Below are 17,381 nucleotides of genomic sequence, written 5' to 3'. Positions count from 1 at the left end.
ACTCTGCCACCATCTCCCTTAGCTTCATTGCTCCCAGTGGATGAGACTTTAAGCAACACATCTTACTTTTCTGATTCTATGAGTCCTCCTCCATAAAAAGTGCTAATTTGCCCACATTGTCTGTGTTATACAAATGACATCTATGATATTCGAAGCACACATATTCTGCACTCAGGGAATGTTAGCTTCTACCTTGTGTGAGGTTTTCCAGAACTGTTTGGTTACTTGAAAATCTCTTTCCCTTGCAAAACCTTGGGTGTTTTCCACACCATCCATCAATGCCAGCATCTCGCCCCTGGCCATGTTCATGTCCTCCTGCTGTTCTCACATCTGTGGTCTAGGAGAATACAAGGGTTTCCCTTAAGAAAACATATTCTGATTCCCCCACAGCCTGTGTCCTTACACAGGGGCAACTGAATAAATAATTCAAGGCCACCCCTGGTCTTGCAAATGTGTTGACTGGCTGGTTTTAGTATCGGAACAATTGGCTATCATATACTGGAAAGCATAGTGGACTAGGAACTCTGGGACCATGGTCTAAAGTCCTTGCAGATGCATCATTCTCTCTGCTCCTTTAGCTTCAGTTTTCTAATCTGTAAGTCAAAAAAGCTTGGCTTTTCTCAGGTAGAATTTCTCCTCCTAATACATATAAAAATTAAGAAAATTTTTTCTGCAAAAGTGAGACATACCAGTATTGGTCTAGTTGCAAAGGAGAGAAGCTAACTCCTTTTTATCTAGGATGGCTTCTTGAAGCACAGTTCAAAAGGACTTTATTCACACACTCTCCAACACAGTAGTCATATTCACCCAAATAGTGACCATGAAGTACTTGAGATTATGACTGATGTAACCAAGGTTCAGAAGTTTAAAATAGATTTTACATTATTTATTTAAAATTAAATGGCCACTTATGGCTGCTAGGCTTCTCACTCAGTAGCATATATCTTTCAAGTTCTGAGCTTTGACTAAGGTAAACTGTGTAAGAAAGATAAGCTCCCCCAACATTAGCATTCTCCAGGTATGTGATTGTGTGTGTGTGTGTGTGTGTGTGTGTGTGTGTGTGTGTGTGTGTGTGCAGGTGCCCATGAAAATCAAATAAATGCCAGAGTGAGTCATGGACACAAACATCCCCTGGATATACAGGATACGAGCATTCCCTGGATGTACAGAATACCACCCATCACATTTTTCTGCCAGCTGCATGGTGATTCACTTGTCACAGTACTTCATGAGAACCAGACCCTTATTATGAGATTAGTGAAGTTCAAGGTAGGCCTAAGGGAAATGAAGAAGGTCAGTAGCTGTGTAGGTCAGCCCAGTTCTTGAATCCATCCCAAGGCATTCATGATGTCACTGTTTTATTATCAGTCCTGTGACTCAGAGCAATGTGCATGGAAGCTGACATTGTAAGGGACCTCTGTCCTCATTAAGATGCTGAAAAATTCACCCAAACCTCTCCCTTCTTCGCTACATTCCTCATTCCCTTTACTGTAAGTATATTGGTATAAATAAGTCCTCTTCCAAAATCAATTCACAAATTACTGACATATTTTTGGTACTAAAGCCTACTTGAAGATAGCAGTATAGGTTTAACTTGAATAAGACTATTTTATATAGTTTTATAGTAAATGTGTTTCCTATAAAATCTCATAATTATAGATACTATGGACTAACCGACCACTATTCTACTTACATTAACCATGGATTGTTTAATGTCTTATTCTTCCATCAAGTGTTAATGGGCTTACTTGATATATGTTTTTCACATTTTCATCCACTGGGTTGAGAGGGCACACACTCTGCCATTTGAAAGTTTAGCTTAATTTAACCATGACTATTATATATATATATATATATATATATATATATATATATATATGTCTTTATGACTAATATTTGTTCACCAACTCATTTACTCATGCATCCATTCAACTGCACATACTAGAAAACATTTGAGTTTGTGCTGAACCCTAAGATAGAAAAAAAAAGGCTAGGTTATGGATCTTGTTCTTATGTGCCTCATAATTTATGAAAGAAACACATTTATATATAAACACACATATAAACACACATATATATATAAATACACAAAAAATATAATTAAGGTAAACCTAGGAGGATGAGAAATATTAGCCAGGCAAATGCAGCAACTGTGGGGTAATGTGACCCAATGTGTTAGAGAGACAAGGCTGGCATAATGAGGAGAGTTAAGATCATTAGAGGTTTGAAACACTCAAAAAGTTTAAGCAGGAACATAGCCTATTGAGAACGGGGTTTTTAATGATTCCCTGACCCCTGCCTGGGAATGCCAGGACACTATAATGCTCACATATATACTTCCACTTCCATAGACAATAACCCTAAAATCACAGTTTCCTTGTTAGGGGAAATCTTACAATGTGAAATCTGGATGTGTCATTCTGTCCTCTCAGGTAGCCAAATCACACAAATTCCTCTAGGAATGATTGGAGAGGAATCACTAAGGCAGTTGTATTTTGAGAAATACTTGGTTAGTTGAGACCTTATTTAACATCATCTAGAAACTTCATTGCCAAGAGCCTCAGCAGATGCCACTCAGTTCTGCAGATGTTTTGGTCCATGAGAATACAGAAGATTCATTCCTCTGTGTTCTCCACAACTACCTCCTACAGATGCCAGATTTGGAGAACCAGTAGAAACCCAGACACAGTTGTAGCCAGAGAGAGATTAAATCCAGATATAGCAGACAGTTGGGGAAGCCACCATAATATTCCATTTTTGGGACGGGTCCCATTGAGAGATTGGCTCACCCCCTGGAAAGCTGTTAAAATGAGTTAGATGGCATATTAAAGAAACTGCTTTTGACTATTAAATTGAGAGTGAGTCACTCATCCCCAGAATGTCAGGGCTGGAAGATTTCTTAGGCATCATCTCATCCAGCCCACTCATTTTCTGGTGATGGAACCACACCTTCTTCATGTTTAGTCCCTGTGATGCAAACTGAGGCCTTGAACATAGTAGGTACCTGGAAAATATTTTTAAAGGAGACATTCCTGAGGACAAAGCAAGGCAAAGTATGCTCTATGACCACACAAAAGATTCCCAGTGAAGCTCTTTTGTGCCAGGTGCAATTAAAATTATTACAGGTAGTGGGGGTGTTGGCCAGTTAGTTCTGTGCTATTTGACATCAGAGGAGCGTATGTAGCATCAGGACAGCAGCCAATAAAAAGCAAAAACAAATACAATTTGTAGGCAATAGAAGAGATTTCATTGATAGTCATTTTCATAGTCATGGCATATGCATGGAGAAAAGGCAATAAAGACAGACTGTGTCCTCTGTCCTATTGCTATTTCCCCAGTCCCATCATTTGCTCACTCAATTGTCCTAAGTCGGTGTATTTCCACTCTTTCCTTGGCCTCCTAGAGAATTGGGATCAGCATGTGACCTTTGCCTAGAAGGGAGAATCCTGGTGCAATATGCTTTCAATGCCTCCTCCCCCATGCCCTGTGGACCATCAGGACACTGGAGTCCTCGAGAAGCAGAAGGTAAGTCAGATGCTTATTAACACATGTAGCACACAGAAAACAACTTTAATGTATATGGACTGTTATTCATTTTAACAGTCTCTAACACTACTTATGCACTCATTAATTTAACAAGTATATTTTAGCACGTGTACTAGTTTATGTATGCTATTCTCCTGTTAAATATGATGAAATGACTCACCAAAATATCAAATAAGGGTCAAATGTACATGATATATGGAAGTGTTCATATAACTTAGAGACTCCAACTCCCTATGGGTACAGCCAGGTCACATTGGACTTAACACATGTATAAACGGACTACAAAGGGTCAATCATATTTGATTCATCAGTTATGACAAAGGCCACAATGGTCATTCCCATATGTGTTACAAACCCTTTAAGTTTCCCATGTACCCTTTTTGTTTCTGGCCACTATTCTAATGTTCACCCATTATTAGAAGCTGCCACATATAGATTGTATTCTCAGGAGTCTCAAGAGGCCAATGACTGAGTTTACTCATAGCATCATCATTTCATATAGAAAACAATTCCTGTGTCCTACAGAAACAGAGGCAACAACTTCTGCCGAATCCTGACTGTTGCACTTTGTCATTTAGCCCTGAAGCCAGACTCGCAGAGAACTATGACTACCTTTACATATAACACTTCCCTTTCTTTCCCTGGCTTGGGGCATTTGCACACTGACCCTTTCCCAACATAGTCCCACAAAGGTCCAGGACAGGTCAGATTAGAATACCCATAGTCATTGGGTAAGACAACATGACATCAGGTTATCAGAACAAGTAGAACCCACCCCCTGGCAGAGCATCAGTGAGCACTCTTTCTCTGCCCTCTATATTTTTAGAAAGAGGGTTGAAAAGTAAAAGCCAAAGATAGACTAAAGCAAGGGAAAAGGATCAGAAAGGAAAGTGAAGTTGAAAAAAAATGATGGGTTTGTGCTTTATTTTCTAAAGGAGCTTAAAATAAAAATGAGATTTGGATGTGCAAAGTCTAAATAATCTATGTGCAATATAAAGTAAGAGGGATGTCTGGGAGAAGCCCTTCATTCAGTCACATCAACTCACAGGCTGTCAGACTTGGAAGGGATATCTGAGGTCATCGTGCTCCAGTCCTCCAGGAAGGAAACTCCTCAATGCTCTTCACTGTGGCATACCCCACTCCTTTAGAAAGCTGTTTTTGAATCTACAGACACAGTTTCCCTACTCCAGTAGAACCCACTCAGTAGACACTACGCTTCTCTGACAGCTGAGAACCCTTTGCACAATGGCATAGAGTATATAAATGTCTCCCTCTGTATATGCAATGGGTAGTATGTGTGGGCACAGTCTTAGATGCATATGCAAGAGTGTGCTGGAAATACTCTTGACAGATGACATAAGCAGATGGACAGTGACCGTGCTAATCAGAGTTGAGTATTAAAGACATAGTAGAAAGGAGATTTCATCCAGGACTACAGAATTAGGCTTCCCACTAAATGTCACCACTTTCAAGCACTGTAATAATTTTAATATTTAAAGAGGGGAAGTTTCCAAGGTTGTGGTCCAGAGTGTCCTCAATATCAAAATTATTCATAATGTTATTATGGTATCATTAACTGTTTCTTTTCCATTTTCTCCTGAAAACACAATGGGGTTTTCCAGGGCTACAGAGCATGAAATGTTGGTAGTCTTCTGACAGATAATGCAACGCACACTATACATATTGTAGCTTTACAATGCTCCCATTCAAAAACACACTACTGTATATCTATGAGGAAATATAGTCCACCCAAACAAAAAGCTCTTATTAAGGCTGTGTGCATTTATATGGATTCACTGCATGAGCAGCATGGTGAGGGAAACAGGTACTGAGCAATTGAGGTAGATAGTGCCCACATAAGGCTGACTGGATTACCACTGAAAACAAGGAGAAGATGCCATGTGCTTACATCAGAGAAGATCATCCCGTCATAAACTGTAGGTTGAAACTTTATATATGGTGTCATAAAATTTTACAAAAGGAAGAGATTTTGTAATTTGCAACCTGCAAAACAACTCAAAAACATGTAATGAATCTCAATCACCTCAGGCAACACAGTGTTGCACAGGCAACCTCACTGAACACAGTTGTACTTTACAGAGTGCATGCCCTTGCACCATTAATGTTAATGGATGTTTCTTTAAAACACCTCAGATTCAAGACTATTGGATATTATGAAGTGCAATATTTTTATTCCTCACTCAAAGGAGTTTTGTTTATATATAAAACTAGTGATGTAATTACAGAAAGCAAAGACTTTAATGTTTCCATATTATCAAGTCTCAGCATACATCAAGTTGATAATAAGAATTATATCTTGTTAGAATATTTATTTTTATGATGTTGGCATTGCTGATTTAAATTTCATTTTCAAAAACTTAACTGAGCCTTGGCTCTGACTTACAACAGAATTTTCAGCATTTTTTGAAATGACCCTAAAAGTACTTCTGCCAGTTCTACATAAGATTTTGTGCAAAGCAGTATTCTCGGCAACTCTTGGTTGATTATAAAATCAAAATATCAATCGATTCTTCAACACCATTGAAGATACTCCCCATCTTGTAATAGTAAATATTCAGCCAAGATTTACTTCTTTATGTACTATCAGGACAAGCACATTCATATCATCAGAATTCAATTGTGCTTTTGCCTTTAATAAGTAACTATATTATATGTATATAGCAAAAATTTTTAAAGTAAATTGATTTAGGACCTACTGTCAAGATATGTTTATGTGCCCACTTAGAGAATGTGGAATAGTAAGATGTACAGGTTCTAAAGACTGCTGTAGCTGCTCTGTGGTGAATAAAAGAAAGAATGAAAGTCCTGGAGGGAAGGGAACATCCTTGGCTTGCTGCTAGAATTCAGGTGATCAATGATGATGTCTGAGGTGACTCTAGAATAATGGCCAAGGCAGTGATAAGGGAGAAAAATCATAGTTGCAAGATATGTGAGAGGTAGAATCAGGAAGTATTCCCCTTGGCCACTCTTATTAATTATTATAAATTATCTTGGTCACTCTGCTACTTGTTTGAGCAACATAATTTCCAGATGTCACTACACACTTTCATTTAAACCAGTGAAGTCTGTTTCTTGGTTGTCCTGAGTTTCTTAAGGGGTAGTGTGCAGATGATAGTCTAGTACAAGTGTGGAGGCCCTTGAATGTCTGAGCTTATTCCAGCTGCTAAGTACTACCTGAAAACTCCTGTATGCATTTACTATATTCTTGCCAGGAAGAGGCACCACTCCATTCTTAGGGCATCCTATTACACGTGCTGTGATCCATTTGGCTCAGACTCCTTTACTATTCTTGAAGAAATAAACTTTTCCATGAGCCAAACTCTAAAATTTATTTCACAACTCATTTCCAACCTATTTATCTTTGTGTGTTTAAATTTTGGGACTTCCTAAACTAACAAAAAACTCCCAAATTCATGAGTAATGCCAGACAAATATGTAAGGTTGAGAAAAAAGTACAGGGCAGAAGTAAAAGTGGTGTTTCTCACCCTGTTGCTGCCAACTACTCTGTGACTTTGAAGTTCTTAAAGTTCTCCTAAGATGGTATCTTACCCAAAAAATGAACAACCAAACTATAATGCCCTTTCTTAACTCCATATTAGTATGACCTAAGATTTTCATTTTTAAATATATGTTGGCTATTCACTGCACTCAATTAACTTTACTCCAAAGTGGGGAAAAAAAAAAACAAACAAAATTCAAAAGAAACACTTTTGTACACAGAAAACAGTTATACTCTTATGTTTAGAGCAAAGTCTATATTTCACGAACACATATTTTTTAAAGTATTTACCATGCTACATTTATAAACCAGATACTAGAGGGCCGAATCTGATTGATAGAAATCCCACTTAATATCATTTGGGCAACTGTTGGGCTTTGCATGAGATATTGGCATGTGGAGCCACCTGTTTTCATTCTTTCCTGTTGGTATAAATGCTTGCTCCATTGTTCTTCCTAGAATATTTCATGTGTGCTGAAGGTTCTATTTAAAAAAAAAATCTTGGCACAGTGTCTCTGTTCATATCAACAGCTGCAGTGAACATATACTTATATATACAATGGATCTCTATATAGATTTTTATAAATATAAGTTTGGATCAACGGAAGTGTGTATGAATACATTTCTATACATGTCTGTGACCTTATTCCTGATGGACTGCTTATATAAACACGAGCTTTTTCATGTAGTCATCACATATGCAAAAGACTATGTATTAACAATGAAGTAACAGGATTTTGTACTTCTCTCTTCACTTCTTCCCCCCTTTCCTCTATTGTTTTATTCTCTTTAACTTCCTTGTCTCCTTCTTTCCTTCTTTCCTTTCACTCTGTATTTCTTTTTTTCAGCCCTTCTCTGGGTCTTACGTCCATATATTAATTCAGTTTCACAAATGTTTTTACTTTTGTCCCTTTTTAAGGACTTTAACTCATGATCTCTGATGAGATTTTTGTCCAAACCATAGATGTATACTCTTTATTAGCATAAGAATATCCTTTCTGACATTACCAGACTAGAAGGTCTATGAACACAGAGAGCCAAACTAAAAACTTCCTCTCCAGAAACCAGCCTAATACAAGACAAGTACTCAGGACTCTGAAATTATTCCTTCAATATATAGATACACATATTGGTGAATGGGTAGTTGCATGGGTGGATGTATGGATGGATGAAAAGAGAAAGAGTAGCAGGATGGAGGGACAGATAGATGAATGGATGGATGGGGTTAATGGATAATAGATTGACAGCTGGATGGATGGACAGATAGAAGGATGAATAGACAAAGATGAATGATTGATGAATAGATAGTATCTATCCCTAAATAGTGGTTCCTTTAAAAGGACAATTGTTATATCACTCTTATGTTTAAAACTTACCATGACCTCTTCATCTATTTAAGTGTGAAATTCAAGTCCTTTAATGTGTCATACAAAACACTTCCTGATGTGGGTTCTGTTTAGCACCTCTTACTACTTTCTTTTTACGAAACTGTAAGTCTTCTCAACTTGCATTCTTTCTCAATCATTGTCTATACTTGAAATGATTCCTCACCCAAAGACTTTATTTCCTATTCCCTCATTCCTTCTCATGACAGTACCCTTATATTTGTGAGAATTTAGTAAAGATCCCGTTTCATTTGCATTTTAATACTATCTTATGATGTAGGCAACATTGAAGTTGGTAACATAGCTGAAGCTGAATACTTGGGATCTTAGCTATAATTGCTTCAAAGCCTGGCACACTGCTTGGACCACCAGTATCCAATGATATTCTACTAACTATAAGAGGTTTGCTCAGCTATCTGAAGCTTTGCTTTCTCTTCTATAAAATGAGTTTACTTGCTACCAGGATACAGAGAGCTGAGGCATGCAATATGCTTGGTGCATTGCCTATATAAGAAGGCTGATAAGTGTATGAAACCTGATATTATTACTAATGGGTTTTGTGAAATTTATAGTTCTTCTAATATCTAAGAATCTGTCTGTAAAAGCCAGACAAGTAAAATCCTTGCTAAAATTGCTATTCCTATGTGCTTATTTGAGCATAATGATCAGACTTACTTTATCCATTGGAAAGCACTAGGTCCCTCTGTTGATTAACAAGAAAACAGAAAGGAATGATGAGTCAAACATATTTGTCATCTTTGTTCTCCTGTGGCTTCCCCAACTAATAGTCATTTTCTCCAAGGATGGGAAAAAGATTACTTTATTCCTTGCCAGTTCCAGGGAAAGCACATGGAGGGGGTGGAATGTTCACCTGGCATCAGCCAGTGGACAGCAGGCTCTAAATATATATATATATATATATATATATATATATATATATATATATACAAACAATATTTGCAAGAGGATAACTGTTCATTGTTGAACAAATACTGATCGAATATCTACTATGTGAAATCTCTAAAGACCAGATACTGTTGATCAAAGGCTCTCAGCATTGAGTAAACTAGAACTGTGAAATAGGGACAAGAATATTCACTGTCTTATAAGACTTTAAATACAATCTTTTGAGTTAATTACTAACTAGAGAGTATTCTTAATATCCTATAAACTGTTGTTTTGGATAATGGATACTAGACTCACAAGAGATCCACGTGTCCTCAGAATCCAAAGTTGAGAGTCAGAAATACAGTGTATTGCAGAGCAGATAGGAAGACTTCAGTTAGTTGAAGAATCACTGTACTTTTTTCTTAAACTGAGAGTTACTTCTAGTAAGCATTTTCTATTGGTGAGGGATGGACCTAATCAAGATATAGAGGAGAAAATCTTGCAGCTGTGATTATATCTTCTTGGTCTGCTGTGTTATTTATGAAAAATGGTTTTGTGTGTTTTCCATGCCTCCATTTGTTTTCTATTTCTTTTCAATTCACCATTTCCACTTTGCAGATGTCATTCCCCCTCTGTGAATAAAAAAATAAGAATGCAGAGGCTGTTAACAACCTTCACGGCAATGACAGCCCCCCCCCCCCATACACACACAACTATATTCTTAATGCTTATGTTATGGTGGGTACGGTTACATTGTAATATTACTACACAGTTTTGTGAAACTAGGGCTGCTTTTCTTCCTTTTTATGTAGAAGTATCCAACATACTCATTTCCTAAACAGACACTACTATCCAGTGATACTGAAGGAGCAAATGATATGACTACCAATACAACTTAAAATTCTCTTATCTTGTCCTCACCAATGATCTCTGTCTCTCACTGGGCTCCCCTGAAATATGACTGCTTTTCTCAGCAGCACAAAAAAAGGGTTTTCTGTATGGGTGACTTCATCGGTGAAGAATTTAGAAATTGCTTCAGACTGAGATCAGTAGAGATGAAACATCCTTTTTTCTAAGGAAAAGTAGCAATGTCAATTTTTTTCTTTTCCCACTCCCCTGTCCTTGAGTGAAAGGGGACATAACTCAGAGAAGCTCAGTGGTATGGAATGATCTCATGTAGGGAAATGGAGGAGTAGAGATAAAATGGCCCCAAGTCTGACTTGTAGCTCTGTCATTCACAGTTTAATCTCCTCTCAGGATTTCTGTCTCAGACATGTATCCTATCTTCTGCTAGTTATTTTCTGGTGCTTCTGATAAGTCTAAGCAGGTTATACTAATGTCATGATACTTCTGGGACTCTAATTTTAATGATTACTGCATCTAGCAAGGACTTCATGATATAAACCTTTGTTCAATTAATTCTCTGTTTTTAAACCTTAATTACATCATTTAGAAAATGAATCCATTCAAGAATTAACCAAGCTCCTGCGACATAAAGGTGTTCAGCAAAATATCTCTTCTTTCTATATACAGCATCAAAGCCTCTCAATGGAAGCTTAAGAAGGAAAGTTTGAGCAGTTTCTTAGTAGTAAAACACTTGAACTTTACTTCAAACATTGAGTGACTCATCTGAGATCTGTTTTGCAGGGTTAGGGATGAACTGAGTAGTCTAAACACAGCAGAGTTCCAGGAAACTAAGATCTACACTTTTATCTCTAAGTTCTCATCAGACATATCTTTTTTGTGTGTGTGTGTCTATGGGAAACTATGAAAAACGGAATGTAGCAAGAACTCATTTGCATCTCTTTTCTCTATAGGTCACCCAGATGTTGAACAGCCCTGTAAATCCAGTGTTCGAACCTGGAGTCCAAATTCAGCTGTCAACCCACACACAGTCCCTCCAGCCTGCCCTGAGCCACAAGGCTGCTACCTCGAGCTGGAATTCCGCTACCCCTTGGTCCCTGAGTCTCTTACTATCTGGGTGACCTTTGTCTCCAGTGACTGGGACTCTAGTGGAGCTGTCAATGACATCAAACTCTTGACTGTCAGTGGAAAAAACATCTCTTTGGGTCCTCAAAATATTTTCTGTGATATCCCACTTACCATCAGACTCCGGGATGTGGGGGAGGAGGTATATGGCATCCAGATCTATACTCTTGATGAACACCTGGAGATTGATGCAGCCATGCTGACCTCTACTGTAGACAGCCCACTCTGTCTGCAGTGTAAACCCCTGCAGTATAAAGTGCTCCGAAAGCCACCTCTGCTGGAAGATGTAGCTTCAGTACTCCACCTCAACAGAAGATTCATGGACACGTAAGTGCATTATCACTCTCAGGAGTTGAAAAAAAATGATGGGCTGTGGAAAGATGTGGGGAAAGTCAGAAGGTCCTGACCTTAATGGAGAACGTTTATCTCCCTCAGACTTACTTCTAGAGATTGTATCCCAGTGCTGAGTGTAGAATTCATGTTAATAAGGCAGAGTTGATATAATAGGAAGGGCAATGGATGTGATCAAAAGGGTCAGAGGTCAGGACAGTCTTCTGTGATACTCATTTATCTCTCTAAACCTTGGTCTTTTCAATAGTAAAAAAGGGAGAGTGGATGAGATTAACAATGAGAAGTTCTTTATTATTAATGAAGGTTACTTTTCTGATAGAACAGAACTTTGCTAATGATTTATGTTTATATTAACTTAAAGCATATTTGTGCATTCTGATTGTTTCTCCACTGTATGAAAATGCTGGGTGAAGCAGCAGCTTCAGGGGAACTTGGGCACATGCCTAGGCAACCGCATGAAAACATTCCTAGACACTGAATACCTCTAGTCACAATCTTTCTGCTTGTTGTATTGCCTGAGGTAGAAATGAGTTCCTAACTTCTTTGATCATTGAAGACCTTACAGCTGTCGGGATCCACTGATGCTTCTGTGGGTGAAGGGATGGATTCACTATTCTTGTCTTTAACATTTACATTTTAAGCACTTTTCTGCCATTTTCTTTACATCATCATGATATGTACCTTTTAAAAAGGAAAAACGCCTGTGTTGAAGTCATTAGTATTCTTTTTGTCTGTGTGTGTTTATCAGTTTTCTACTTTTGTAACAAAAAAATAATCATTGTCACTTGGGCATTTTCCTACTCACCATTTCTAGAGCCAGGATAGTACATCATGATAGGGAGCACACGGTAGAGCAGAGATTCTTGATTTATGCAGTCATGAAAGAAACAAGAGAGCTTCATTTTATCATAGGGTCCATTCTCCAGAGATCAGTAAGTTTATGAATTCATGAACATATTAATCTTCTTAGGATATCAAAGCCTTTATGATCCAACGTCTTCCCAAAGGCCACCGCCTCTGCATTCTGCTTCAATGGGAGCTAAAGCTCTGATACATGAACTCTCTGATGACATTTAAGGTCCAAACCATAGCATCCTGTCGACCTGACAGAAGGCTATAATAAAGGCAGTGCCACTCACTCATTTCATGCACTCCACAACCACAGCGCTACTACAGTCATTATCAATTTGCAAAGAAGGAGAAAAGAGGCACTCAGACATGAGGTCACTTGTTTGGAGAGCGGTGGGAAGGAGATTGGAATGCAAGCCCAAGTCAGTGGATCCAACTTATGTTCCGTTAAAAGATTTGCTTGAACTTCTATTTTGGTCTTAAGAAAAAATGGTGGAGACTTAACTGCCTAATTTGAGTGTGAAGAGTCTGTGCAGTCAATCAACAAACCTTACATAACACTTCCTATGTGTGAGAAATGCTGGTTGGAACATTTTGAATAATGAAAAGAAGCTCAGGAGGTAGATGCTTCATATTTAGCTCTAGTCCACCCACTTATTAATATTAGTTAATTGGTCACCCTCTTTGAGTGCTCATGTCTCCTGTGTTTAATGAAAATACTGACCTGCATGACTTCTATAAGTTTTGTGTGGCTCTCTATTCAGTTCTAAAATGATATGAGACACGATCTCAATTTTGTGTACTTGAAAATATTTACTAAGCCCATCATTAATGGAAACTAAATTCTGGAAGGAAATTTTTAATCTTTTTAAGAGACAGGACCACTTTCAAACACTTTACCAGCACTTCCTTTTAAATGCCAGCAATTAATGTGGATATCTCAGGAAAAACCTTGTCCATTCATTGAGTGAGAGATGAAGAACATCTGTTTAAGAACTCAGAGGGAACACTTGGTTTGTGTTTGAGAGCATACTTAAAACTTAAGTATGTTGTCTTTCCATGAAAATATTCCATAACCCTGTCTCATCCATCCCTCATTTGTCTGAACTAGTAAAGTTCTGTAAATTTGTAGGCACTTATGATTTCTTTATAAAATAATAGGGGAAAGAAATAATAGATGCCTCACAACCTCAGTTTAAGCATGGCTTTCATTTTTTGCCTTGATTTATGAGTGTGTGAGAACTGACATGGGTTGATAAGTGCAGAATGGTGGAAATGAAACAGAAAAAAAAAAGCATCCCTAATTCTATTCTCTGCTGCATTTCTAACTCACTCTGTGGCCTTGGATGAGTCACTTAGTCTCTCTAGTCCTTAAATGACTCAGTTCTGTAAGAGTGATGGTGCTCTCAAGTTGTAATAGGCTGATCCATTCAAAATCTTAAGATCCTTTAAAATGGCTTAGTTATCACCTAGTCTCTCTGACCTCCCTCCTTGGTGTTGCTTTAATAGTAAAAGTGAGCTCTGATGATCATGACTTGTAAACATCTCATGATATGATTATAATAGAATAAAGTTTCTGACCCACTACTCTTAGGCAGTCTCCTGGCATGGGGTTGTAGAGCTGCATCAGCCTCACTTGGGAACCCAGAAAGACCAGGTTCTCAGGCCCTGATCAGCCTATTGAATCAGAAATCCCATATGCAGGCTCTCTCCAGACCCTTGGTGGTTAACGTTTAACAGCTACAGCTCTTGGTGACCTCTCTGGCCCAAGAATGGTGAAGTTTTTTTTCACTCTTAAGCTACTCTTTCCATTTACAAGCAAAAATGGAGGGCAGTATATGTAGCCTTCTATACAGGGAACTGGGGATGCCAAGAATGACTCAGACTGGCCCCTTCAATGAAAGCACTCAACCTGAGGCCTCAGCAGAGGCCATGCCTTGGTTTCTGGGACAGAAACAGTAGTTCCTATGCCACCTCACATCCAAAAGCCTTGCTGTTAGGCCCCCACAACAGTATACCGTTTGGTTTTTTGTTTGTTTTTTGGTTTTATCATTTGGTAGCCAAACTTTTTATAGTTCCTTAGTATGTGACAAGTGCCAGACTGAGGTACTAATTAACCTTCCTGTTTGCCTTTAAAGATTATTTTTATTTTATGTGTATGTTTTGCCATGTGAACATATGTGTACCACAAGTGTGCCCACAGAGGCTGGAGGAAAGCATTGGCTCTCTCAGAAACAGGAGTTACAGAAGGTTGAGAGTCACCATGGGGTGCAGGGAACAAAGCTCAGGTCCTCTAAAAGACCAGTGAGCACTCTTAATCATTGAGCCATCTTTCCAGCACTGCCAATTTACCTTTCTGGAGAGTCACCAAAAATTTCTTGGATATTAATGGTGGTTTGTACTGGGCTTTCTCAACTGGATATATTTAGAATCACAGACAAATCAAAGGAAAATCCAACACCCTGAGTCCATCTAACATTTCAACTCCTCTGTTATCTCTCAGTAATTTGAGTATCAAACCCCACTCAATTATGTGTGTGTGAGAGAGTAAGAGTTAGAGAGGGAGAGAGAGTTTGTTGCTTTTAAGTTTTTTTTTTTTTTCACATCAAGTAAATTGGCATTTATACAAGTTCTATATAAAAGCTGTTTTGGAGAAAAGAAGATGGGGGGGGTTCCTTTTTCTTCTGACTCAACCCATTACATGATTCCCTTTGACCTTAGTCTCCATTTTTTTCTCCCAACAAAAATATTTATTCTTTCTGTTATCTGCACTAGAGATAGTTTCATAAGGTATGACATTGATGGAGAGAGCCTTCTGTGCTTACTCCATGGAAGTTTCTGGTAGACGGATGACTTTTGGCCAGGAAGAGAAAGAAATGTGGAATGGTTCCATCTTCTTGGGGGAAAAAAAAAGAAAGAAGAAAACCCAACATTGTATGAGAACTAACACTTGCAGACTTAAAGGGCCAGAACCAACTTTGCTAATAACTAACTAAATCAACACATGACACCAAGGCACATTTTGTAACATTTTGGGCCTTAGTTTTTACATCTATAAAATACAAAATGAAGAATCAGCACATTAAGATTTTGTGTGTGGACAGATCTACCAAGAAAGGGGACCATAGGTGAAAAGTGAGCTTTATACTTTTTTTGCACTAAAAACATTCAACAGGGATTGCTTAGAATAGTTAGTCTTTATGAGACCCTAACTGGCTCAGAAAACCTTACTGATGTAGGTTATCTGTGACCAATAACACACATTTATTTTTTTTACTCTGGCTCAAGTGCCTTTTATACACTTAAAAAGCAAGTAAGAAAATCAAACCTCAAGATGACGGAACCCTCCTTGAATATCTATGAAATGCATTGCTAGGTTTAAATTCTAGATCTAATTCCAAATTCTCATGCCTAACCACTCTACGGCATATTCTCATATCAGAAGACGTAGTTTGGAGCTTGAGAAATGCACTGAATTGTCAGGCTTTCTAAGTACAATATATGTATGAGATTACTAGGCAGAAGTCACCAGCCAACAATTAGGTCCAGTGGCCTGCTGCTGTGGTCAGAGAATACAAATTACACAGCTGGTTCTCTATGACCCTGGATGGGATGGGGCGGGGGAAGACAGCAGATTTTCTTTTTGTGAGATTCCTTAGCTTTGATACAGCTCCTAGATTCTCCCAAAATAAAAATACTGTATAAAACTGATAGACAAAAAGATAGATAGATAGATAGATAGATAGATAGATAGATAGATAGATAGTTACATACATACGTACATACATACATACATACATACATTGATAGATACATAGATAGAGATACACAAATAGATGATATATAGCTGCATAAAGTAGTATTAAATCAAACCAGGGATAGCAAACAGCTGCTTACTTATTCATCTTTGAATCTGTTTATTTCATCCATCTAACAATTCATTCAACAAATTGTCATTGGCTATCTATTTGGTGCTGTACTCTGTGTTTGGAAATGAAGATGCGGTAGTACTAATTCCTCAAAGTTCTCAGGCTACATGGGAAACAATGTTATATCTGTAAATGATGCTTTAATGGAGGCTGACTCCAAAAATTGAAAAAAAAATGAGATCCTAATTTAGAACTGGAGTATAAATTCTTCAAATGCTGCCTTGCTTTTTCTTTCCATTAAATTGGATCTGGAATGGAAGGTGGGAGGAGTTTAACACTCAAAGAGAATCAAAGAATCTAAAGCTTACAATGTGTTTCCTAAGTGCATATCAAACACTTGCTAAAGGCTTCACATAGATAACATCAATGACCTTCATCATTGCAACAATCTCCTTACTGCCAAGCTATAGATAATGACCTGAAACTCCAAGAAGGGAGGGAGATTATAGAATTTACACAGCTACCAGGTGGCAGATCCGAAGCTTGTTAAGCGGGTGGCACTACTGACTATTAAGTTCCATTCTTTTTGATAGTACCAGTCTCTTTATATTCTCTTCAAGTGCAAAAACATTCTTACACATTTTTCTTTCCCAACTTGCCTATTTGTTTACCCCATTGTATGCACTTATCGATTCTCTCATGTTCAAAGTGTCTTGTATCCAACTCTACACCTGCCAGAGTGACTTCATCTCCCTGGAATTCTCAGTATAAGTTTGGAGTAAAGGAATTGCATTCTCAAGACGCAAGTGAATATTCTTGTAACTCTGTCTCCAGAATCTACATATCAGATCCCAAACACTTCCTTTGGCATCCTAATGCTCAAAACCCACATTCACCAGTGTGAAGCTATTAGTTCACTTCTCAGTTTATTTTCTCATCCAATACTTTCATGATTTTCACTTGAATCCAGGTACTTTCTAGCAT

The 17,381-nt window shown here is 38.0% G+C and overlaps 1 protein-coding gene across 1 annotated transcript in view; it reads left to right on the top strand.

The window, feature by feature from the left end:
* Pappa (pappalysin 1) overlaps positions 1 to 17,381 on the top strand; it is a 223,026-nt gene that overhangs the window by 68,409 nt on the left and 137,236 nt on the right. Inside the window, exons 6-7 of the mRNA XM_034502365.2 lie at positions 3,404 to 3,525; positions 11,157 to 11,655. Of these exons, the coding sequence (XP_034358256.1) occupies positions 3,404 to 3,525; positions 11,157 to 11,655 (621 nt within the window). The remainder of the gene's footprint in view (positions 1 to 3,403; positions 3,526 to 11,156; positions 11,656 to 17,381) is intronic.

Source organism: Arvicanthis niloticus, chromosome 5, assembly GCF_011762505.2.
Source record: "Arvicanthis niloticus isolate mArvNil1 chromosome 5, mArvNil1.pat.X, whole genome shotgun sequence".
NCBI classification, from domain to species: domain Eukaryota; kingdom Metazoa; phylum Chordata; class Mammalia; order Rodentia; family Muridae; genus Arvicanthis; species Arvicanthis niloticus.
Note: the sequence above shows the minus strand (reverse complement) of the source record. Positions and strands in the feature narration are given on the sequence as shown.